The sequence below is a fragment of the Halichoerus grypus genome, chromosome 7 (assembly GCF_964656455.1).
Source record: "Halichoerus grypus chromosome 7, mHalGry1.hap1.1, whole genome shotgun sequence".
NCBI lineage: Eukaryota > Metazoa > Chordata > Mammalia > Carnivora > Phocidae > Halichoerus > Halichoerus grypus.
This window is the reverse complement of record NC_135718.1, coordinates 130689149-130714112: the sequence shown is the minus strand read 5'-3', so window position 1 is coordinate 130714112 and position 24964 is coordinate 130689149. Positions and strand designations below refer to the sequence as shown.

The 24964-nt window shown below is 43.7% G+C and overlaps 1 protein-coding gene and 1 long non-coding RNA gene across 4 annotated transcripts in view; one reads left to right on the top strand and one right to left on the bottom strand.

The window, feature by feature from the left end:
• Positions 1-3832: 3832 nt before the first annotated feature.
• LOC144382618 (uncharacterized) lies at positions 3833-15496 on the bottom strand. The gene is made up of 3 exons (XR_013449931.1): positions 15430-15496; positions 4663-5589; positions 3833-4125 (listed from the first exon to the last, which is right to left on the bottom strand). It is a non-coding gene; the product is annotated as an uncharacterized LOC144382618 (long non-coding RNA).
• A 1363-nt stretch (positions 15497-16859) lies between these two features.
• The window catches only part of RBBP5 (RB binding protein 5, histone lysine methyltransferase complex subunit), a 37925-nt gene continuing 29820 nt past the window's right edge, over positions 16860-24964 (top strand). For 2 of the 3 annotated variants that reach the window (XM_036123869.2, XM_036123868.2), the window contains exon 1: positions 16860-17034. In XM_036123869.2, coding sequence (XP_035979762.1) covers positions 17016-17034 — 19 coding nt within the window. In that variant the 5' untranslated portion in view covers positions 16860-17015. The remainder of the gene's footprint in view (positions 17035-24964) is intronic. The other variant, XM_036123870.2, reaches the window with a different exon arrangement.

The window sequence follows — 24964 nt, the reverse complement described above, 5'->3', positions numbered from 1 at the left end:
TTCTCTTCCTCTGCCTCTGCCCCTTCCCCCTGCTTCCCCCCTCTCTCTCTAAAATAAATAAATCTTAAAAATTATAAAGAATGTATATGCAGCCAAAGACACCAAAACCAAGATTTAAGACAAATCACTAATTTGGAGAGAATAATTGCAATATATAACTGATAAAATGTTCACTTTTTTTTTAAAAGATTTTATTTATTTATTTGACAGAGAGAGACACAGCGAGAGCAGGAACACAAGCAGGGGGCATGGGAGAGGGAGAAGCAGACTCCCCGTCGAGCAGGGAGGCCAATGCAGGGCTCGATCCCAGGACCCTGGGTTCATGACCTGAGCCGAAGGCAGACGCTTAACGACTGAGCCACCCAGGCGCCCCAAATGTTCACATTTCTAATACATGAAGAAATCAAGCAATAAGAAAAAAATCTACAAGCAAATTGGCTAATACATTTTTGAAAAAGATGTGCATCCTCATCAATAGGGAAATGCATATGAGAAACAAAGATTTCCATCTATTGAATTACTAAAATATATTAAACTATTTATAACTGGGGGGTGAGCAGGGAATGAGTACTTCCCTACGTTGTTGGGAAGTGGGTGTAACTGCAGAAGGACAATTTAGCAGTGTCTTTTATGAAAATTTTAAATGCGTATATCCTTTGCTCCTGAAATGATTTCTATGCAGTCCTTACCTACAGAGGTATTTTCACAGTTATACAAAATTATGTAAGTATAAGGATATTTACTGCATCATTATTTGTAATACTAGAAAGTTGGAGGCAATGTTCATGTCTGGCAACAGATAAGGATTAAATTGTGCTCACCCAATGGAATACTATGCAGCCATTAAAAGGAATGACACAGATCGCTATGTACTGACAATGTTTATACTAGGTCACTGAGGGAAAGAATAAATAAGAATATATTTCATAGGATCCCTTTTTGGGGTAATAATCCCTCCCATCTCCCATAACCCCAAATTCTCTAGAGATCTAGTCTCTCTCTCTGTATATGGCTAGAAAAAGGTTTGTAAGGATACATAACAAACGAATAACAGTGGTTTTCCTGGGGAGAGAACTCCAACTTCAATGTATTGCATTTCTGTTATTCTTTTGTTCATCTGCTGTGAACATCTATTTTTCTTGCAATTTAAGAAAATAAGTGGAATGGCTAATTCAAGAGAAAGGAAATAGGTATTGGAAAGATATTACAGGCCCACAGACCAGTGGGTAGGAACCTTGGTAGATCTGCAGGCAGCTGCCAAGGGCTTCACTGTGGCTGTGAAGAGTCCCCTTCACTCCCTCATGAGGCGACAGTCAGGGAGAATTTTCTCACTTGGCCCAGCACAGGTCCCAGGCCCATCTCGTAGCTGTATTGGCTCGCAGCTGGAAGGCTCTGCCCCCTCCAGATTCCATGGCGGGAGGCAGGCATCTAGACCTGTCTGCCCGTCAAAACCGCATTCAGTGGAGGAGAGGTAATTCCTGAAAGGAAATCAAAGAACCATTAGAAAAGGGACCTATGTTCAGGGCAGGCTCAGATGACGTATGTCCACTATAGTTCACCTCTTGAGCTGCTCAGCATCCACCCCCTCCCTTCTGGCACTACTGGGAGGCAAGGCGGTGAAAGTAGATGTACAGATTGGAGCCCAAGCATGGAGGGGTCATGGCTGGGGCTCTGGGAAGGACATTAAAGAGAAGACCCCTTGGCTTCTCTTTCCTTTCTTCTCCCTTCCTTGTTGTCTCAGCAGGGCATCCCAAGGAGATCAATCCTAAAGATGCTCAAGCATCTAAGAATATGCTAAATGACAGCCTTTCTATATGTAGAATCCAGGAGTTGAAAAGGTAGAAGGATGGGCCAACGCCAGGCTCAATGTGAAGCCTCAGGCTCTGAGATCCAAGCTGGGAATGTGCAGAAACAATGCTTAGTCAGAGACCTCTTAGTGAGCAGGATTTGCTTACAATTTCTAAAAACTATTACTTTCTATTTGGTACCTGCTAAAAATATATACATAACATCCTTGCAAACTATGGACCATGATAATTTTAAAACCATGTGAACTTACCACAGTGTTGAAGCCCCTGTGTGCTCTTCCAGACGCCAGCCCTGTGTCTCTCTCCTGCTCCATGGTTACCGTTGTGCTTGTCATTCTCTTGCTCAAAAAACAAAAAGCTTTTCCAAATATACATGCATTTTAAACAATATATAATTTTGGTTTGCATGTTCTTGAGCTTTAAAAATGGTGTTACCGGGGCACCTGGGTGGCTCAGTCGGTTAAGCGTCTGCCTTCGGCTCAGGTCATGGTGGGATCGATCCTGCATCGGGCTCCTTGCTCAGTGCGGAGCCTGCTTCTCCCTCTCCCTCTGCCCCCCGCCTCCGCTCATGCTCTCTCTCAAAATCTTTTTTAAAAATGGTGTTACTTGTATTTCATCTTCTATAACTTTTTTCTCTTCAATCATTATGTCTGACTTTTATCCAAGCTAATTGGCTGTCACTGCAGTTTGTTCTCACCATGAGAGGTCATTCTAATGTGTGAATGTACTGTGACGTGGCCCCTTTCTCAGAGAACCCACTTTTGGTTTGCTTGTTTCTCTAACTGCACCTCTGTTTCCTAGCCCACTAATTCCTTCTGTCTTATTTATCGTCTTGGTTCTCCCTTTAAGGGTGAGTTCCATAGTCCACTGTTTTCCCCCATCTTTTTTAAAGTTTTTATTTTTATTTATTTATTTGAGAAAGAGGGAAATCACGAGTGGAGGGAGGGGCAGAGGGAGAGGGAGAAGCAGACTCCCCACTGAGTGGGGAGCCCTATGAGGAAGAGGGACTCGATCCCAGGACCCTGGGATCATGACCTGAGCTGAAGGCAGACGCTCAACCGAGCTACCCAGGGCCCCTGCCCCATCTTCTTAAGTTGGATATTTAGCTCATGAATTTTCAATTTTCTTCCTTCCTCACACAAATGCTGATGTTTCCAATTTCCCTTGAATTATAACTGTTGCTGCAACCCCTACGTTTTACTATGAAACATGTTTGTTATGATTCGGTTTCAGGGTTTTCTGTTTGCTGTTACTATTTCTTCTCTGCTCTGAGTTTTACGTGGGTATGTTTTTAAATTTCCAAGTGTGAGGAAGAATTTCTTTGTGTTTTTGTTAATGACTTATAACAACGACATTGTGGGCAGAGAACGGTCTGTATGATGCCAGTTTTTAGAAATTTGTTGGAACTTGCTCTGCGGGCTAGCTCGTGGTAAATTTTTGTAAGTGTTTTATGTGTTCCTGAAAGTACTGGGTATATTCATTACTTTTTTATGATTTATTGATGCGAGTCCAGTGTCCTCTTTGAGACTGGGAACGGCAGGACGGCAAATGCTCTTCTGTTTTGCCGCCTGTCCCGCACACAGCAGGGCCCGCGCTGAGTGCTCTCTCTGCCCCTCCACACCCACTGTTTCCCCTCTCCGCTCAGCTCCCGGGCCTCTGTGCACCTGATCTTTTGCTCTGCGCTTCCAGTGGGCTTCCGTTGCTCTCGTGGGAGTTTGGAGGGTGGCGGGAGGAAGGCTGCAGGATTTTTCACCCTAGCTCACCTTCAGCAACGGCTGCCTTCCCCCTGAAGGCCAGAGCCCCTGTCTGATGGCGCTCCTGTCTGATGGCGCTCCTGTCTGATGGCGCTCCTGTATGAACTACAGCTCTTTTTTTTTTTAAGATTTTCTTTTTTTCTTTTTTTTTAAGGAATCTCTCCCCGCAGCGTGGGGCTCGCACTCAGACCCGGAGATCAGGTGCGGCGCGCTCCGGTGACTGAGCCGGCCCCGCGCCCCGAGCCCGCGCCCCGCACCCTCCACGCGCCGCCCCTCCCTTTACCCATCGCTCTCCCGGCTTCCACGGCTAGGAGTCTTGGCTGCTTTGCCGGCCGCCCATCGCCCTGCCTCCGTCCTTTCGACGGCCCTTGCCTCACCTTTCCTCAGTTCTCCGTTTCGAGTGCGCCCTCTCTTTCCTGTGGTTGACACCGTAGCATGATGAATGCGTGTTGAACAAATTACGTGGAAACATCGTGCACGGAGTCACACAGAGCTCAAGAGGGCACTTGGTGTCTGGGGAGCTGAGAGTTTGGTGAGGCCGAGGGGTAGCGGGCAAGGCCGCCCTGGAGAGAAAAGACCGGAAAGAGTGGCAGGGGCCCGAGGGCGAAGGACCCTGCAGGCCACGTGTCACGTTCCCAGAGCTCGGGTTCCTGAGCCACAGACTCCAAGGCAGAGACCCGTGCGCAAGAAGTAGCAGGGAGCCCTCGGGCCTCCTTGGATCAGCAGTGAGAGGAGTGAAGGAAGCATGAGGGAGCCCAGGGGCGTCTGAAGCGTAGGAAGTGGCCAAGCAGGCCTCCGCCGGCCTGTGGAGAGCTGCAGGCCACAGACAACACTTCTCACCTGTCCCACCTCGAGGCTGCAGGGAGGAAATCCAAGGTCTCGGCTTGTTTTACCCAAGAGAGGGCACAGCCCATGTCTCTGGCCCCAGGGCTGGAACCAGAGGCAGATCTTAGAGCCTGCATTCTTTGGTCCCCCAGACTTGCACTTTCTCCCCCTCCAGCTTCTAGCGCCCTCACCAACTCGGGGCATACTTCATCATGTGGCCTCAGGAAGACCTAGTAAATAGAATGAGAAGCTGCGATAAATATCCCTGCTGTTACCTTTTTCTCTCCTGAGACACGTGAGCCCTGGGCAGCAGATCAGGAGGCTTTCAGAGACAGAAGTGGAGTTGGGAAGACCACTTAAAGCATCCCATTTAGGGGTGTCTGGGTGGCTCAGTCGGTTAAGCATCCAACTCTTGGTTTCGGCTCAGGTCATGATCTCGTGGACTGTGGGACTGAGCCCGCATCAGGCTCTGCTCAGCATGGAGTCTGCTTGAAAGATTCTCTCCCTCTGCCCCGCCCTCTGCTCGCTCACACCCTCTCTCTCTCTCTCTTTCCAATAAATAAGTAAATCTTTAAAAAAAAAAATAAAGCATCCCATCTAAGCTCCTCTGTGACAGCAAAGAACATGGAGATGCAGAGAAGTAAGGATGTCGCACAGCTAGTTGGTGGGTAGGACAACACTAACACCCATGTCTCCTGATCCCCAGGCCGGTTCTCCTTTTGTAATTATGGCTCCCACTGGCCCTCTGAGTTGAAGAGCAGGCTGGCCGACGGGTTTCTTTACTTCCCTTCCAGCCGTGGGGTCTGGCAGTCTCAGGTACCACATCCCCATATAATTTCAGGCACGAAGGAGGAGTTTGTGGCCTGAGATACAAGAAGAGCTTTGGAAGAAGAGCTGCTGAACCAGAAACTGAGGTGAGGGATGAAGGCCGGGGCAGGTGAGCAGAGAGGCAGCCTGAGGATGCTGCCAGGTGCTCACAAGTTGTGGAGTTGAGGTGCGGGGGTCACCAGCTGGGCTGGGGTTTGTTTGACAGGTAACTTCTCCATCCCCTGACCCGAGGAGGAGGACCTTTGGCTGGACAACACCACAGGCTGGATCCAGAAGAGCCATGACAGCAGGAAAAGAAGGGTCTGGCAGAGCAGAGAATGAGGGCTCTGGGCAGCTTGAGAAGGTTTCCATTTGTCTTTGGTGGGTCTGTTGAGCTGGGGGAGGTAAGAGATTAAATTTTAGAAGGTAAGGCCTGGCCCAAGGAGGTAGAAGATTTAAAGATTTTATTTATTTATTTGACAGAGAAAGAGAGCACAAGCAAGGGGAGTGGCAGGCAGAGGGAGAAGCAGGCTCCCCGCTGAGCAGGGAGCCCTACGTGGGGCTCAATCCCAGGACCCTGGGATCATGACCTGAGCTGAAGGCAGACGTTTACCCGCTTAACCGTTTAGCCAACTGAGCCCCACCATTGAGCTCTTGAGGCTGGTGTTTCTGGAATAAATTAGCATTTGAATTGGTGAACTGAGTAAAGTGAACAACCCTCCCCAGTATGGGTGAGTATCATCTAATCCACTGAGGGCAGAGGAAGGATAAATTTACTTTCTCTGTTTGGGCTGGGACATCCATTTCTCCTGCCCTTGGATTGGAACTCCTGGTTCTCAGGCCTTTAGCTTTGGACCAGGACTTACACTATCAGTCCCACCTGGTTCTCAGGCCTTTGGACCCAGACTGAATTACACCACCAGTTTTCCTGGTTCTCCAGCTTGCAGAAGGCATCATATGGGACTTCTTAGCCTTCATAATCACATGAGCCAATTCCTAGAATAAATCTCTCATATATATTCCATACACACACACACACACACACATATTCCATTTCTCTGGAGAACCCTGACTAATATACCAGTACTTAGAGGGAAATTCATAGCACTGAATGCATATATTATTTTATTTATTTATTGAGAGAGAGAGGGAGAGAGGGAAGAAGGGAAGAAGGGAGGAAGGGAGAGACAGAATCTTAAGCAGGCTCCAAGCCCAGTGAGGAGCCCGATGTGGGGCTTGATCCCATGACCCTGAGATCATGATCTGAGACAAAGTCAAGAGTCAGATGCTTCCCAAATGCCCCTGAATGCATATATTAGAAAAGAAAAAAGCTCTAAAACCAATCATCTAAGCTTCCACCTTAAGAAAAACTAGAAAAAGAAGAGCAGATCTGTCACCGCGCACTGAAGTAAAGTTCTGACACCAGTCCGAACGGCTCTGCAGGGCGGCCTCTGCAAGGGAGAGTTGCAGCAGCTGAACCCCACACATAGCTTTTGTTTTATTTTTTATCAGAAAAGCAAGGACAGATGCCTCCAAGCGTGGGAAAGGAGTACAAAGGGATGGCAAATGAAGCAGGCTTGCATTTTCCCCTATGCGTAGGCATGCAGGGAGTCATTCATGGGATAAGGGAGGAGTGGGATGTTTGGGCTGGCAATCGCCAGGTACAGAAAGGGGAGACTGAGGGTTACATTCTTTCATAGCTCCTAACTTATGCCCTGCCCCTGGGGATCATGGGATTCTGCTCCTATGGGGCCATTGCGTTCAACAGCCTGAGAACAGGAACACTGCTGATGTTTCAGCTGCTTCCACAACCACTCCTTAGGATTTATAATATATTTTCTAAGAAAAACTCCACAAGATCAAATCCAAAGTAAGCAGAAGAAAAGAAATAATAAAAATTCATATTGCATCATAAGTCACTCACATTGAAAACAGGAGATCAACAAAACCCAAAACTGGTTCTTTGAAAATATCACTAAAGTTGATAAGCCTTCAGCTAAGCTAACTAAGAAGAGAGAAGGGGCAGAGGCAGAGGGAGAAGCAGGCTCCCCACTGAGCAGGGAGCCGAATGCAGTTCGCAGTTCCCTTCCAGGACCCTGGGATCATGACCTCAGCCAAAAGCAGAAGCTCAACCAACTAAGCCACCCAGGTGCTCCTAATATCATTCTTAATAATGAGAAACTAGAAGCTTTTCTATTAAGATCAGGAACAAGGCAAGGATGTCCTCTATCACCACTCCTTTCAACATTGTACTGGAAGTCCCAACTAATGCAGTAAGGGAAGAATAGGAAATAAAAAGCATACTCACTGGGAAGGAAGAAATAAAGCTGTCTTTGTTTGCAGATGACCTGATTGTCTATGTATAGAATCTGAAAGAATTGCCAAAAGCTTCCTGGAACTAGTGAGTGATTATAGCAAGGTTGCAGGAAACAAGGTGAATATCAAAAGTCAATTGCCTTCCTATCTATTAGCAAGAAATAAGTAGAATTTGAAATTAAAAAAACACAATACAATTTACATTAGCACCCCCAAAATGAAATACTTTGGTATAAATCTAACAGAAATGTCTAAGATCTATGTGAGGAACACTACAAAACTCTGATGAAAGAAATCAAAGGAGAACTAAATAAATGGAGAGATATTCCATACTGATGGATAAGACTCATTATTGTCATGATCAGTTCTTCCCAACTTGCTTTATAGTTTCAATGCAATCCCAATCAAAATCCCAGTAAGTTATTTTGTGGGTAGCAAGAAATTGACTCTAATGTTAATATATGGAGAGGCAAAAGACCCAGAATAGCCAACACAATGTTGAAGGAAAAGAACAAAGTCAGAGGATTGACATTATGTGACTTACTATAAAGCTACACTAATTAAGACAGTGTGGTGTTGGTGAAAGAATAAATAGACCCACCTAAATACAGTCCACTGATCTTTGACAAAGGAGCAAAGTTAGTACAGTGGAGGAAGATTTTCTTTTCAACAAATGGTACTGCAGTAACTGGACATCCACCTGTAAAAAAAACCTGAATCTAGGGGCACCTGGCTGGCTCAGTCAGTAGAGCATGCAACTCCTGACCTTGGGGTTTTGAGTTCAAGCCCCACGTTGGGCATAGAACTTACTTAAGTGAAAATGAATCTAGACACAGAACTTACACCTTTCACAAAAGTTAACCTAAAATGGATCACAAAACTAAATGTGGGGTGCCTGGGTGGCTCAGTCAGTTAAGCAGCTGACTCCTGATTTGGGCTCAGGTCATGATCTCAGGGTTGTGGGATCCAGCCCCACGTTGGGCTCCGCGCTCAGGACAGAGTCTGCTTGTCCCTCTCCCTGCCCCTTCCCCCACTCTCTCTAATTAATAAAAAAAGAAACTAAATATAAAATGCAAAACTACAAAGTTTTTAGAAGTTAAAATAGGAAAAATGCAGATGACCTTGCACAGAGTAATAACTTTTAGATACAACTCTAGGCAGGATCTATGAAAGAAAGAATTGATAAACTGGACTTCATCAAAATTAGAATGGTCTGTTCTGTGAAAGACACTGTTAAAAGAATGAAAACACAAGTCACAGACTGGGAGGAAATGTTTGCAAAAGACATATCTGGTAAAGGACAGTTATCCAAAATATACAAAGAACTCCTAACACTCAAGAAATAGAAAATGACCTGATTAAAAAATGGGCAGAAGATCTAAACAGACACCTCACCAAAGAAGATACAAAGATGGCAGATAAGCATATGAAAATATGCCCCACATCATATGTCACCAGCAAAATGCAAATTAAAACAAGAGATACCTCTATACACCTATTGGAATGGCCAAAATCCAGAAAACTGACAACACCTTATGTTGATGAGGATGTAGCAACAGGAACTTTTCATTGTAGCTGGGAATGCAAACTGGTACAGTCACGTTGGAAGAGAGTTTGATGGTTTCTTAGAAAACTAAACATATTCTTACCACACAAACAAGTGATCATACTTCTTGGTATTTATCTAAAGGAAGTGAAAAGTGTGTCCACACAAAAACCTGCACATGGATGTTTTTGGCAGCTTTATTCCTAATTGACAAACTTAGAAGCAACCAAGATATCCTTCAGTAGATGAATGGATAAATAAACATTGTCTGGTACATCCAGACAATGGAATATTATTTGATGCTAAAAAGAAATAAGCTGTCAAGCCACGGAAAGACATCGAGGAAACTTAAATGCACATCGCTGGGGCGCCTGGGTGGCTCAGTCATTAAGCGTCTGCCTTCGGCTCAGGTCATGATCCCAGGGTCCTGGGATCGAGCCCCGCATCGGGCTCCCTGCTCTGCGGGAAGCCTGCGTCTCCCTCTCCCACTCCCCCTGTTTGTGTTCCTGCTCTTGCTACCTCTCTCTCTGTCAAATAAATAAATAAAATCTTAAAAGAATTATTAACAAAATGCATATCGCTAAGTAAAAGAAGTCAATCTGAAGAGGCTACATATTGTATGAGTCCAACTATACGATGGTCTCGAAAAGGCAAAAAAACCTATGGAGATCATGTAAGGATCACTGGAGGCCAGCAGTTGCGGGTAGGGCAGGATAAGTTGGCAGAGCCCAGAAGGATTTTTAGGGCAGTAAAATTACACTGTATGACACTATAATGGTGGATATATGTCATATATTTGTCAAAACCCATAAAATATACAATAGCAAGAGTGAACCCTAATGTAAACTAAGGACTTTGGGTGATAATGATGTGTCATTTGTTGTATGTTCATCAAAGGTAACAAGAGTACCACTCTGGTGGGAGATGTTGATAATGGGAGGTTTATGCATGTGTGGGGGCAGGTGGTGCATGGGAAATCTCTGTACCTTCTGCTCAATACTGCCGTCAACCTAAAACTGCTCTAAAAAATAAAGTGTATTAAAAAAATAAAGACATTCATTTTTTACTTAAAAAAACTAAAGTAGGAACAAAAAAAAAGAATTACTAACTTTTCAACTCATTTTATGATGCTAATGTGATATCAATAGCAAAACCTGATAAAGATCCTAAGAAAACTATATAGACCAATCTCAAGACCCTGAGATCATGACCTGAGCCAAAACCAAGAGTCGAATGCTTAAATGACTGAGCCACCCAGGTGCCCCCATATTTCTTTATATATTCTGGACGTGAACCCGTTTGAGGTTTTCTGGATGAATAAGCCTCTACAAGAGAACCTCCCAATTTCTGGGAGCACTACATCAGAAGTTTCCACACCCCCTAGCAGATGAACACTCTTCAGTATTTGGATTCTGGCCTGGGATGAGGTAGACCTCAGATTCTGTTTATAGATCACTGAGGTTGGGAGACATTGGAGAATAAACTCTTCTTCCTTCCCTCTATACAGATTTATTGCCAAACAGAACAGTTCTCTTTCCTTGAAGTGCCCATAGCTTGAAGTCTAACTTGTATAACAAGTTATGTAAGTTTTCTTTAAAAAAGAAAAAAGGTAAGGGGTGCCCGGGTGGCTCAGCTGGTTAAGCGTTTGACTCTTGATTTTGGCTCAGATCAAGATCTCTCAGGGTTGTGAGATCAAGCCCCGTATCAAGCCCCGTGTTGGGGCTTCAGACTCAGTGGGGAGTCTACTTAGGATTCTCCCTCTCTCTCTCTGCCCCCCTCCCCCGCTCATGCTCTATCTCTAAAATAAATAAATAAATAAAATCTTTTAAAAAAAGAAAAAAGGTAAAAATAGGGGGTATAGAAGGAAAAATAGGTAAATGGGGGGAAAAAACTACACTGAAAACCTCATCAGGTGTTTTATCTAATTTTTTTTTTAAAGGGCTTGAATTTGAACTTCATCAAGTGTATTAGCATCCAGTCCAGTAAAGACGACTGAAATGACTACATTGGATTGGAGACTCAGAGAATTGAGAAGAAACCAATGTGTTGTCTTTATATAATATTTTTTTGTTGCTTTTTCCTTTATGCAATGTTTTCCTTTGTTTTTGACAAGGAGCAACTGTGGGTTTTCTTTATTTAAAGCAACTTTGAATGGTTGTTTTGGTTTTAGAAATGGTTTTGTAAATCTTTTCAGTTTGAAATGATACTCCCTTCCCTATTCCCTTCCAACAGAAATGGGGTTTGAGCATTCTGCCTTGCTGGGGATTGGAATGCGTTAGGACTTTTGTAATCAACAGAACATGTTTTGGAATAGCACAAGCAAAAAAGGTTATCTTTTATAAAGGTCCAAGGATATTTAACAGAATGAGAGGATGTTAATGCAGTATGTTCTTGGGAACAAATTGGGTGCAGAAAGTATTATCTTTGATTTGCTTCTGAACCTCTGCTTTATTGTGCAATCTGAAGCCAACTACCATGGTTTCCATTTGTTGGACGCCAGTAGCCCTCTCATTCATATCTGCTCTCTTCAACAGATGTGCCAGACTATGGGGGCCACTTAGTCCACATTCCAAATTCTTGGGAAGGAATCTAATTGGGTTCATCTTGGGTCAGGGGCTTATCCCAGAGCAATCAACTGTGGCCTGGGGGGGACAGGGTACACCATGTGAACGAGGCTTCTCTTTCTGCTAAATTATGGTTGACAAGTGGAGGCAGACTGAACTAGCTACCTAATTTGTGGGGCCCTGTGCAAAATGAAAATACAGGGCTCCCTTGTTCAAAGATTATTAAGGATTTCAAGATTGCAACAGCAGAACAGTAAACCAAGGGTGGGACCCTTCCAAGTGTAGGGCCCTGGATGACTGCACAGGTCTCGTGCCAAGAGGCTGCTCCATGCTCTGGACCTGGAGGAAGAACCTCCAAAATGAATTTCTAGACCCCATATGTCGAGACTTGGAATGAGGGATTCTTGTTTTTGGAATTCATAACTTAGACAAGGGTTATGTTTTCCACCTCTCCCCTCCCGCCACTTCTTTATCTCCTTCTCAGATCCAGTAACTTTATGTGGAATGCCTTGAGTGTGAATAAGTTGGATTTTTAAGTCTTCTGTCTTTTCCTTTCTATTATGAGGCAATGATCTGGACGGTTGTACAAAGTGTGCATTTGACTTGGGTTAGTCATCCTCATAAGAGTTGATGAAGAAGGAGTTAATGTCCTTCTTTAAAAAAAAAAAACCTTTTTACCAAAAAAACCCCCCACCTTTTTACCTTGAATTATTTTAGACTTACAGAAAAGTTGCAAATATAGTCTTGAGAGTTTTCATACATCCCTCCTGCATCTTCCCCTAATGTTAACATCTTACATAACTATAGTACAATTGTCAGAACCAAAAAAATTAACTTTGGTACAATACTACTAACTAAAGACCTTTCTTGAATTTTACCAGCTTTTTTGCTCATGACTTTTTCTTATTCTAGGCTCCTGACCAGATCCCACACGGCATGTAGTTATTTCTCCTTAGTCTCATGCAGTCTGTAAAAGCTCCTTTGACTTTGTCTTTCATGACTTTGACTTTTTTGAAGAGTACCGATCAGTTATTTTGTCAAATGTCCCGCAATTTGGGTTTATCTGACGTTTTCTTATGATTAAGCTGAATGTTACGGGTAACATTGTGTCCTCAGTGCATTGTATCAGGTTCATGATTTTCTTTGTCTTGTTACTGGTGATGTTGACCTTTATCACTGGACCAAGGGATCAGGTGGCTTCTGCTAGATTTTGCACTGTAGAACTACTATCTTTCCCTTTGTAGTTAATAGATACCTTGCAGGAGATATTCTGAGACTATGCAAATTCTGCTTCTCTTCAAACTTCTGCCCACTCATTTTTGCACTCTTCAATGGCCCTTTGTGCAACAATTACTAGTGTTTAGCTAATGCAAGTGTTTTCTGCAGTTCTTTTTTTTTTGTCTCTAGGCTTGTGGTATCCAACCGAGGGCTCAGTTAGTTCTTCCCATCCTTTTTAGTGTAGCTATGTTTTTAACTTACAGGAGGTTCACTTAGTATTTTTTATTCCATTTGGGCTCTCTCCACGTCCCAGTTGGTTTTAGTTATTTCTTTATTTTGGGGGTATGGGTAACACTACCATTGTTCTAAGAGTCAGAGCTACACAAATATATACTCTGAGTATCACTACCTCCTCACTCCTGCTACCCCATTCTCATTTACCCCCCTTTGCATCTTTTTCCCACCTATCCCCTACAGGAAACCAATCTCCTTAGTTTCTGGTTTATCTTTCCTGTACTGTGTTTCTTTTGCACAAACAGACAAATGCAGCATATCTTCTTATATACCCTTCTTTCTTAGGGCGGCATTTGTGCTTTGCATTTTTCACTTAGAAATATGTCTTGGCAACCACTTTCCATCAATTCACAGAGTTCTTCCTCATTTTTTCTAACAGCTGCTGAGTATGCCATTGTGTATTGTACCATAAATGTACAAACACTTAGATTGTTTCCAAAATATTGCAATTACAAATAATACTGCAACGAATAACCTTCTGTGTGTGCCTTTTCCCCATTGTTTGAGAGTATCTTCAAGGGAATGTCATAGATACATATATACATATATCTGTTTCTTTCCTTCCAGTCCTTCTGGCCAGAACTGAGAGCTATGTTGATGTTACTGTCTCTTTCATGCTTTGTTTCTTAGCTCCCATGGTCTTTGAAGTCTGTAATCTCTGATAGTAAGCACAGGTGGTGGTCATGAGTACATGAGTACATTTTCTCAGAAAGTCTTCATTCCCTGACTAGGCCAATAATTTGGGTGGCACCCCCAGTCTTGTATTATGGAAATGGTTCTCAACCTTGTCTGAACATGAGAATCACTAAGAATCTTTTAAATATATCAGTGCCTAGGAATGCTCTAGGTGCAGAATCTCTGGGTGTGGGACTCAGGCATTTGTATTATTCTAAGGTGCCCCAGAAATTGCAATGTGCAGCTCAGGTTGAGAACCACTGGGTTAAATCCTTGAAATGTGACAAAAATCTCCTGGCCCTTACCATATTTCCTGTGATTTGAACTAGCTGCCAGAGTGTATCCTGGCTGACTTGGGAGGTGTTCCACTCAGAGAATTCCTGATTTTTACCTGGAGGAGAGGTAAGTATCAGTTGGCTTAATTTAGGGAGATCTGTAAAAGTCTTTAGTGAGATGGAATTTCAACCTAGCCAAGAAATAAGTTTTTTCGGGTGCCTGGGTGGCTCAGTTGTTAAGCATCTGCCTTCAGCTCAGGTTGTGATCCTGGGGTCCTGGGATCGAGCCCTGCATCGGGCTCCCTGCTCTGTGGGAGGCCTGCTTCTCCCTCTCCCACTCCCCCTGCTTGTGTTCCCTCTCTCGCTGTGTCTCTCTCTGTCAAATAAATACAATCTTAAAAAACAAAAATAAGTTTTTTCTCATATAGAGTCTGAATGACAGTGACAAGTTGCTTCAGGCCAAGAAGGAAGAATGTTAAATTTCCTTTCTCCCCTTCAACACACAAATCAGGGTACCTTCCTTTGTAGTTGGCAGTATTAATAAGCTCCAACTAACACTTGTAAAGCAGAGCCCACTAGTTATACTGTTTTTCATCAAATCAAAAATACCATGACTTATAGGACACACAGTTATCTTATGTAACACTAAATAAGAAAAAGCCCATTGCTAAATAATTACGAGATACAATTGAATAGAAGAGATTTTTAAATGTGGGGACATGTCCATATCAGAATTGATGAAGTATAGTAGATCTTTAGCCTAAATCTCTTCTTTGAACTCCAAGTCAGGATAGTCACTTGAATTTCTCACAGGCTCTTTAAACCTAACATGTCCCATGGGGCACCTGGGTGGCTCAGTCGGTTAAGCGTCTGCCTTTGGCTCAGGTCATGATCTCAGGGTCCTGGGATGGAGCTCCGCATCATAGTGATCCCTGCTCAGGGGGGAGCCTTCTTCTCCCTCTCCCTCTGCCCCTCCCCCTGCTTGCACACACACTCTCTCTCTCAAATAAATAAATAAAATCTTAAAAAAAAAAATGAGCATACCTCTTTAAAAAAAACCCAAAAACCTAACATGTCCCAGTCTGGACTCTCCATCTACCTTGCCAAAGCTGTTCATTTTCCTGCATTCTCTGCCCTGTCAAACGGAGTCCCCCATCAAACTAGAAACATGGAAGTTGAGCCAGTCTCCTGACGTTCTTTGCTTTCCATATACAAAAGATCCTCCCCATTCGATCAGTTCTGTCCCCTACCCCTCTCTTGAAAGCACTGCCTTCCTCTTTCCCTCTGTCGTGGCTTTGGGTCAGGTCTTCCTCATCTCTCCACGGGATTACTGCAGTGATCTCCTACCTGCTCTCTACTCCTTGAATCAATCCTACTTCACACTGTCCTTGTTTTCCTTCTTAAACATCGATCCGATCACATTATTCCTCGCTTAAATATCCTACAAGACAAATACTGCATCCGAAAAACAGGCAAAGTTCATGAACAGGCCACCTCACAGAAGAGAAAAATACACATTGACACATGTGAAAAGTTGCTCATGCTCATCACGAAATAAATGTAACAAAGACATTTCCCCCTATCCAACTGGCAGAGTTTGAGAGAACTGATAGTAACGAATGATTACAAGAGCGTGCAGAAGTACTCCTAGTTACGGCTGTTGGTAGTCCAATATTTTGCGACGTCGTTTTCGCCACGTTTTGGGTTTGTGAGCAAACGCAAACTGCTTCCTGTCTCTGAGCCTCAATTACTGAATTTGGTCAAATGGGGCTGATATCTACCTTAAGGGCCTCAAGGAAGTGAAATAATTCTGGGTAAAGTGATTTGTCAATAATAATAGCTAACATTTTACAGGGCGCTTGCTGTTCTAAGGGCTTCGTATATGTTAGCTCATCTAACCTTCACAATAATCCTGCGGGTCCTCTCAGTATCACCCACATTTTTACATAAAATAAAACATTGCCCAAGGGGCGGGGTTACCAAGGAGTGGAGCTGGGATTACGGACATTAAATCTACACAGGGGCATGTAGCTCGAGTCCTGCTTTTCCAGAAAGCCTACGCCATTATTTTCCTTCTTAGGATAGCCCACTGAACCCATAGTCGAAACCTGCTTATGTAGCTTTTGCTCTTCGTTAGCAACCACCAACTGGCCTTCTCTGATTGCTTTGTGTATCTCATCACAGTCCCGTCTGATAGAGCTCCGGGGACCTCAGCCCACCTCTCATTCCAGGTCGTTTTCGGCGTCCTGCTCAATGCTGGGTACACTGTAAACCCTTAGATAGAGGCCTAACAAATGCTATCGTACATTTCCGTGGGACCAAAGGCATAGCCTTACAAATATGAAGTAATTTTCACGAGACTGAAACATACACAGTAAGAAGCCTACATACTGACAAGTACGCGCCTTGAGGACTAATAGCTCCGCTCCACCCCCGCGCCCTGCGGGCGGACCCTTCCCGCTTTCCTACATCCCTCGGACTTTGCCCGGAACCTTTCCTGCGGCATCGGAAGCAGCCTGCCCGGACATCGCCCCTGAACACACAACACCGCAAGGACTAGTAGTCTAGCTATATGCCTGAAATTTCTAGCTCACTTAGATGATTCGGGAGAAAACGGCTTCAAATTCTTGCACTTTTTAAAGTACGAAGTGACGATAACATTTTTGTCCCTTAGTCAATAGCGTCCTGAAAGGATTCCGAGGAGTTTGGTCTTTTTTTTTTTTGATTAGGCATTTATATGGACAGCCCATTCGAAACGAACAAGGAAGGCGGGGGAAGAAAGCGGAAGCCGCGGGGTCTTCTAAACCAGAAAGTCTCCGGAGCTTGCGCTAAGCTATTTGCGGCGCCCCCCACTTACACGCAGGTCTCAGAAACAGGCGGGGGGAAAAGGCGTCGTTCCTGGAGCTGAGACCAGGCGGCCGGAGTCCTCAGGGATGAACCTCGAGTTGCTGGGTGAGGAGGGCTATGGTTGCGTCTTAGAAAACCCTTTGGTCCTGGAAAGGAGGGAACCCGGGCGGGAGAGACTCAGGCTGCAACCTTAGGGACATAGTTCTGCTGTGGATCATTGGGCGCTCCTGTTACGGAACAGCAACGGGAGGAGGAAGCCCAGCTTCTGCCTAAGCAGAATGCATTGCCTATCCCGAGGCTACTTTCATATCAGTGGTGGAGCGGCAAGCACAGTTTGTGACTTCGGTTTGATTACAAGGATCGAAGGTGCTGAAGTAGCCCAGAGCAGGCAGGACCAGAGTTTTTGGAGAAGAAGGAATCTGAGGATGTGAGGCTTGAGGTGAAGCTTGGAAGACTTGTCAGGGGTTTGGGTGCCTGGAAAAGTTAGACTGTTTTGTAGAAATACAGGATGCCTAAGGAGGGGAACTTGGAGATCTTCTAGTTGAAGTCCCTCATTGGACAGATGAAAAAAGTCTTAGTGGGTAGTGACTGGAAGGCACTGAGTAAATGGCATAGTTGGCACTGGAATCCAGTTATCTTGACTTTCTATTTAACCCCTCAACTACCGGGGACGGTGTGTAAAACACTGAGAACTACAGAAGCAGTTGCTTTTTGTCAACCTCTCTGTGAGTCATTTCCTCCCTATCCCTTATCCAAGTTGTTTAAAAACTTAGGCCCTTCTAGGTTTTCATTAGGTGTTTAGCATGATAGCCTAGGGATGTCTGAGGTTTTCCAGATTTCCTAAATGACTTGCTGTAAAGTTAAGTTTCTTTAAAAAAAGAAAAAACACAAACAAAACTCAGAAGTTCTACTGGATGTTAAAAGGGCTACAAAGATTTTAAAGAAATCGTCCTTACCTTTAAGGAGCTTTTTGTAAAGCAAGGAGATTAAGGTGATTATCTAAATAGCCATAGTATATTGCAGAACATAGGCCTTTAAGGGTCATTACCAAGCGCTAAGAACATTTAGAAGAGGGAGTGAATGTCTTTGAGGCAGGGGAAGAAGGGTATCCAGGAACAAAAAATCTGGAGGAGTTGGGAGTTTTGAGTGGACATTTAAGATTAGTAAAATAGTGAAAGACTGAAGCATGAAGGTATAAGGAGAAGTGCGTGTTAGGAATGTTTGAGCTAAGACATCAGTGTGAAAACACCTAAAGAATGTTCCTGCTTGGCCAGGTTGTGGGTACTGTGAATAAAGGGAAGGCCAAGAGATGCTGTCTGTTCTGTGGAGGCTCTTGAATGCCCAGCTGAAAAGTTTGTGCTTTTTAAGGGAGGTAGGGCAGATCCATTGAAGGGTTTTGACCTGGTAAGTAACTTAATCAGAGCTATGATTTTTATTTTTTATTTATTTTTTTAAAGATTTATCTGACAGTGGAACGCCTGGGTGGCTCGGTCGTTAAGCGTCTGCCGTCGGCTCAGGTCATGATCCCAGCGCCCTGGGATCGAGCCCCGCATCGGGCTCCCTGCTCCGCGGGAAGCCTGCTTCTCCCTCTCCCACTCCCCCTGCTTGTGTTCCCTCTCTCGCTGTCTCTGTCAAATAAATAAATAAAATCTTTAAAAAAAAAAAAAGATTTATCTGACAGCAACATGTCGTTGAGTCTTGGCTGGTGTCAAACCAGTTTGGAGGGCTAGAGTAAATGAGTGATAAAGAAGGCCTGAGCTAGGAAATGGAACGAAGAGACACTGAGGAGGTAGAGTTCACAAAATTTGAGAATTGATTGCATTTGGTGGTAGTGCCGGTGGTGAGGAACTATGAAGTGAAAATCATGGGAGCCAATGGTGGTATTACTGATAAACTTTTAAGGAAATTGGGAAAAGAGAGCATTGGGCATGTTGAGTGTGGATCTGGGGTTCAGGAGGTAGGTTTAGATTTATGAGAGAGATGTGTACTTTTCCTGCAGGTGGGCTTGTTGAAACCTTGTGAGTGGGTGACAAGACCAGGGGAAAAGGTGGGAGGGGCAGAAAGAGAAAACTGCAGAGGGCAGAATCTTGGACAATTACCTATATTTTGGAGTTAAGAGGAGGAATAAATGATAGTAAATTAAGAGTTATATAGTACTTATTATGAGCTAGGCAAGTTTTTGCATGCTTCTATATATTTATCCATGTAGAGGTGGAAGAGGATACTCGTTGGTGTGCTCTCAGAAGCCAGGTGAAGAGCACTTGAGGCTGAGAGCTGAGAAAGGGCTGCTTGGTATAGTCCTTAGGCACTTGGCACCCCTCAGCAACTTGAGTGGAAGCCAGATTACAGTCATTTTAGGAAGGTGTGGGAGGCGGAGTGGAGACCAGAGGTCGACCCTTATTTTTAAAAACTTCAGGATGGAGGAAAGGTGATAGATAGGCTAGTACATTGAAAGAAATAGTCATGGGAGAGGTTTTTCTTGAATGATACAGAAGATTTGGGAGGGTGAAATTTAGGAATATTTAGCATTGGAAGTTTAGACAATTTATTTATTTTTAAAGATTTTATTTATTTGAGAAAGAGCATGTTGGGAGCCGGGCAGGAGCAGAGGGAGAGGGACAAGCAGACTGATTCCATGCTGACTGTGGGGCCTGATGTGGGGCTTGATCCCTTCACCCTGGGATCATGACCTGAACCGAAATCAAGAGTCGACACTTAACTGACTGAGCCACCCAGGCACCCAAGGAAGGTTAGACAATTTAAAAGAAGGCTGGGCCCATAAATCTACATTTCTATGGAAATGACTGAGGTTTAAAGGAGAAAGTTAATGATTGCAGATAAAAAGCTCGAAGGAGCAGAAGTGAGTGATTGTGGGAGCATGCATATGAAAGAATATCTGGCCGGATAAAGGAAAGGAATGATAACGCTCCTAATGTGAACTCAAGATACTAATTTTATTTCTGCAATCACTTTTGAGCCCTCGCTATGTATCCGACAGTATGCACTGGAGATACAAAGTTAAATAAGAGTTTTTCAGAACTATTTTTACCAGAACTCACAGTAAGAAATCTCTTTTTCTTTTTCTTGAGGGAGAGGGCAGGGAGGGGCAGAGGGAGAGAGAGATCTTAAGCAGGCTCCATGCCCAGTGCAGAGCCCGATGCGGGGGCTCGATCTCACAACCCTGAGATCGTGACCTGAGCCGAAATCAAGAGTCAGAAACTCAACTGATTGAGCCACCCAAGATGCCCAAGAAATCTGTTTTCTATCACAACCCGTTACATATTCAAATATATATAACTGAGTTTCTCAAAATTATACTTAATCCCTGTTATGCCCAGTGTCCTCTGATGTCTTCTGTTCTAATCTATTAAAAACCTTGTTGGGGCTCACTAAATTGATTTATCCACTTATGGTGGGTTGGGTCCTACTGCTTGAAAAACACTGAAATAAGATACAGCCTTTGCCCTGAATAAATATGTAGAACTAGGGGGAGCGAAACATAAATACTTGTGTCTAATATGGAACTGTAATAAGTGAATGCATTATGGGAGTTCAGCTGAAAGCAATTAATTCTGCATTGTTGAGGTTGGCGGTAGAATTTGGGGATGATAAGCGTCATTTAACCCAGACAGTACAGATAGGGTAGGGTTTTTCCAGAGGAAGTAGTTAGAGAGGTAATCAGTGCAGAGAAGCGTTGACGCAAATGTTCTGAGGCATGACTGCATGTGGTATGTTCAAGAAATGGTCAGTAATCTACAGCTGGTGCTTAGGGTGGGTTATGCGAGGTTCTGTACTAGGTGCTGATGGGAAGTTAGCTCAACATGCAGTGGAAAATACTGGTTGGGGCCAGAATGAAATCACTTTTTAAAAATTGTACTTAAAAGTTTAGTATATGTGGGGTGAGGAAGATTTTTAAGCAACTAAGTGACAGGTGAGATTTGGGTCTTCGGAAGTTGGCTGTGGCAGCTCTGTGATGGAGGCGAGACTGGAGTCAAGGACATGTAGTAATTATGGTAGTGAAGGCATCGGATGAGGGTGGGGTGGGATCCGTTATCTAGACACCTGCAAGTTGCATTTCTCTAAAAGAAACGCCACCGACTGTGTCCTCACTTGTTAGATTGAGGAAACAGTGGAGACTGCTACTCCGCACCTAACCGTTACAACAGGGAGGAATTGGCTGGAATCGAAAATAATAGGGCCATTGGGAGAAAAGGTCCGTGCAGTTTTAGAGCTCATGATAGTCAGGTCTTTAAGGAGGTGGATGTTCCGCAGTGTGGAGAATAGACCTTATTCCGTGTCAGGAGACCAGGAGGAAGAAGGCTGGAAAGGCCTGCAAGCTGAAGGGCAGTTGGAGGAAGGATGTTCACAGGACAGAAAGGAGGAGGCCCCTGGGGAAGCTGGTGTGGCTGTGCTGGAAGCAGTGTGAACTCGGGTTCCGGAAGGGCGGCTGCAAAGAAAGGGCGCCTGCAAAGAAAGGGCGCCTGCAAAGAAAGGGCGCGTAGCTGAAGTGAAGGCCTGAGCACAGGCTTTGAAGAACAGTGTCAGGAAAATTAGTGTGGTCCAAGGCCGAGATTGTAAAAGTGAAGCAACTAGGAAGGGTTTGTAACATTATGTGGAGAGTGAAGAGTAAAAAAAGTTTCCTGCTTGGTTGGGCTGGTTGGTGTAATACCAAAAGTACTCATTCAGCGCTCAGGAAAGACCTTTCGTGTGCTGCCTGTGGGCTTTATTGGCAGAGGGGAAGTGGGAAGCTTCTAATTTTTCTTTTGTCTTTTCTGGGGAAAAGGATGGTTTTTTGGAACAAATAAAGTGAACACTGGTTGTTGCCAAGAAAAACCCTCAGTAGGTGGAGATTTTAGGTAGGTCACTTAGCTCACTTCTCTTGGTTGAATTACATTCCTTGGCCGTGACGGAGTAACTGGTGGTGATCTTTGAGATTTGTGGAGAGAAAGGGAGATGTACTGAAGGAAAGCAGATGGACACATTTTGACTTTCAATAAAGGGTGGGTGTGTTGTGTTTTACAGATGATAGACTAATAACCTTGAGGTCAGATTCAGGCAAGATTCTAGAGGCTTTTTAGTGTAGTTAAGAGTATGGTTTCTGGGTCAGGTTCCAATTTTGCCGGTTTTTAACTGTGTGAACTTGGGAAGTGACTTAACCTTGAAGCCTAACTTTATCTGTGAAATGGAATGTAATAGTGTCACTGAACCAATGGGAGTTTGCTCCTTGGTGAGTCACAGATATACCAGATGGAGTTGGTGCACAAAATAAACTTTATTTGAAGCAAGTAAGGAGATCATGGGGAATAACTTCCAAAACCATGACTCTCTGAGCAAGCGTGAATGGGTTCCTTCTATTTAGGGTTAGGATGAATATTTAGTTGGGAAGTCTTGTCCTTGCCCATAGAGGTGAACAGAAGGCCACATGAGCGCCTTAAGGAAACCTGCTATACATCCATTGTTATGTAAATGAGGCTTGTGCTCCTCGTCTGGCGGAGATTTTAGTATTATAATGAGGTAAAGGTAGTTGGAGGTCACTCCGTGGTCCTTCTGCACAGGCACCAGGCAAGGGTTATACTCAAACTGGTCTGGGTGGTCTGGTCCCTGCTGCTTGAGCGATGGTTTCAGTTTCCATTTGCCTGAGTGAAGAGATCAGTGGGAAAGAAGAGCTTAAGGAAAAATGTGGGACAGAGGTTGGTGAGTACAAGCAGGTGGGCAGTAAAGGTCAGGTCTTGGGGTCTAGCTGGTGACAGCAGTAGTCACTTACTAGTGAATTGAGAGGACTGAATGGGAATATATGAAAGACCTTAATACAGAGTCGGACACATCAGCATTCAATAAGTGGTAGCTGCTAATGATAAATACAGGTTTGAGCACTTGAGAGAAATGATGAGCCACTGTGAGTTTAAGTCTGGAAATCTCATTGTGGTTCTTTAATTTCTTGCTTTTCAAACGAACAAATATAGCACATATTTATCACAACAGTGGAAACAGTTCAAACACGCATACAGAAAAAACTTCTTTCTCTCCTTCCCCAAATTGTAACTGTCTAGAGTTTATCCTTTTATAGCTTACTCCTTGCTCACACAAACATTTAAACAAATTTATTAGGGCTTTGTTTTTGCCTTTTTACAGAAATAGAACCTTTTTATACACATTATTTGAAACTTGCTTTATTCACTTAACACTGTAGGATGCTATTCCTACACATTAGGAGATAATAGATCTAAAAATAGATTTTAATGCATTCATGTAGGTACACACACAGGATACATAATTTTAATGGTAAAATTTCCATGCTTTTAAAAAAAAAGTGGTCTTTTTTTCCCTTGCCGCCTCCTTTTTGTTGGTAATCCCATGTATTTACTACCATATTTTTCTCTGTGCTTATATATACTTGTATGTGTGTGTGCATGCGCACGTGCACATGATAATAAAAAATGAGATTATATAATATACACTTTGTGTTTTGCCTTTTTTTCTACTTAGTAACACCAATGCAAATTTCTCTAAGAATTAGCATAATTTATTAGTATTTTTATATTTGAATACAGTGTAATTTATTCATCCATTCCACTATTAATGGATATTTACTTTGTTTCCAGTTTGGGTAGGTTTTCTTTGTTTTTTGGCCACCAAGAACAATACTTGAAATATTTGTACTTCTGTCCCACTGTTGTGTTTACATCTATGGAGATTAGATTTCCAATTGTAGGATGGCTGAAGTAAGGACTATATATGTTTTGCTTTTATTTTTTTATTTTTTAAAAAATATTTTATTTATTTATTCATGAGAGTCAGAGAGAGAGAGAGAGGCAGAGGCAGAGAGAAGCCTGATGTTCCTGCCCGATGCGGGACTCAATCCCAGGACCCTGGGATCATGACCTGAGCCGAAGGCAGATGCTTAACCGTCTGAGCCACCCAGGTGCCCCTATGTTTTGCTTTTAATAGATGCTGTCAGATCCATTTTCCAAAAGGCTATAACAATTCCCATTTTTACAGGTAATGTGTAAAAATGTCCCTTTGCCCTCCCCTCCACCCCCAGGTGTTCTCTCCCTAAATTTTCCTGTTTTTTTTTTTTTTTTAAAGATTTTATTTATTTAAGAGAGAGCAGGAGCACAAGAAGGGGAAGAGGCAGAGGGAGAGAGAAAGGGAGAAGCAGACCCTCTGCTGAGCAGGGAGCCTAATGCGGGGCTCAGTCCCAGGCCCCTGGGATCATGACCTGAGCTGAAGGCAGATGCTTAACCGACTGAGCCACCAACGTGTCCCTAAATTTACCTGTTTGTTGGATGAAAGTGGCATCTCATTTTTATTTCTCCACCTACAACTGAGTTTGATTACATTTTCCTGTTTAGAGGCCATCTGATTTTGTTCTTCTGTGACTTGTTTATTCATGTTCTTTTTGTCTTTTGGGTTGTTTTTTTCTTACTGATGTATAAACTTGCTTTGTAATACAGGTATCAACTCCTATCAGTCATCTGCCTTGAAAATTTGTTTTTAAATCTTGACTGTTTATGGGAGCTTTTTTTTTTTTTAAAGATTTTATTTATTTATTTGACAGAGACAGAGATAGTGAGAGCAGGAACACAAGCAGCAGGAGTGGGAGAGGGAGAGCAGGCTTCCCGCCGAGGAGGGAGCCCGATGTGGGAGCCCGATGTGGGACTCGATCTCAGGACCCTGGGATCATGACCTGAGCCGAAGGCAGACGCTTAACAACTGAGCCACCCAGGCGCCCCTATGGGAGCTTTTGCCATGCAAAATGTTCAATTTTTATTTAATTAAACCTATTTCTCTTTTCTTTTGGTGTTCCTCACTTGGTTAAGGTCTTCCCTGCCCTAGATTATACATGTATGTAGTCCCTTAGATTTTCTTCTAAGATTTTTGTTCTTTTAAACTTTAATTTACCAGGGCACCTGGGTGGCTCAGTCATTAAGCGCCTGCCTTCGGCTCGGGTCATGATCCGAGGGTCCTAGGATCGAGACCCTAATTGTGCTCCCTGCTCGGTGGGAAGCCTGTTTCTCCCTTTCCCATTCCCCCT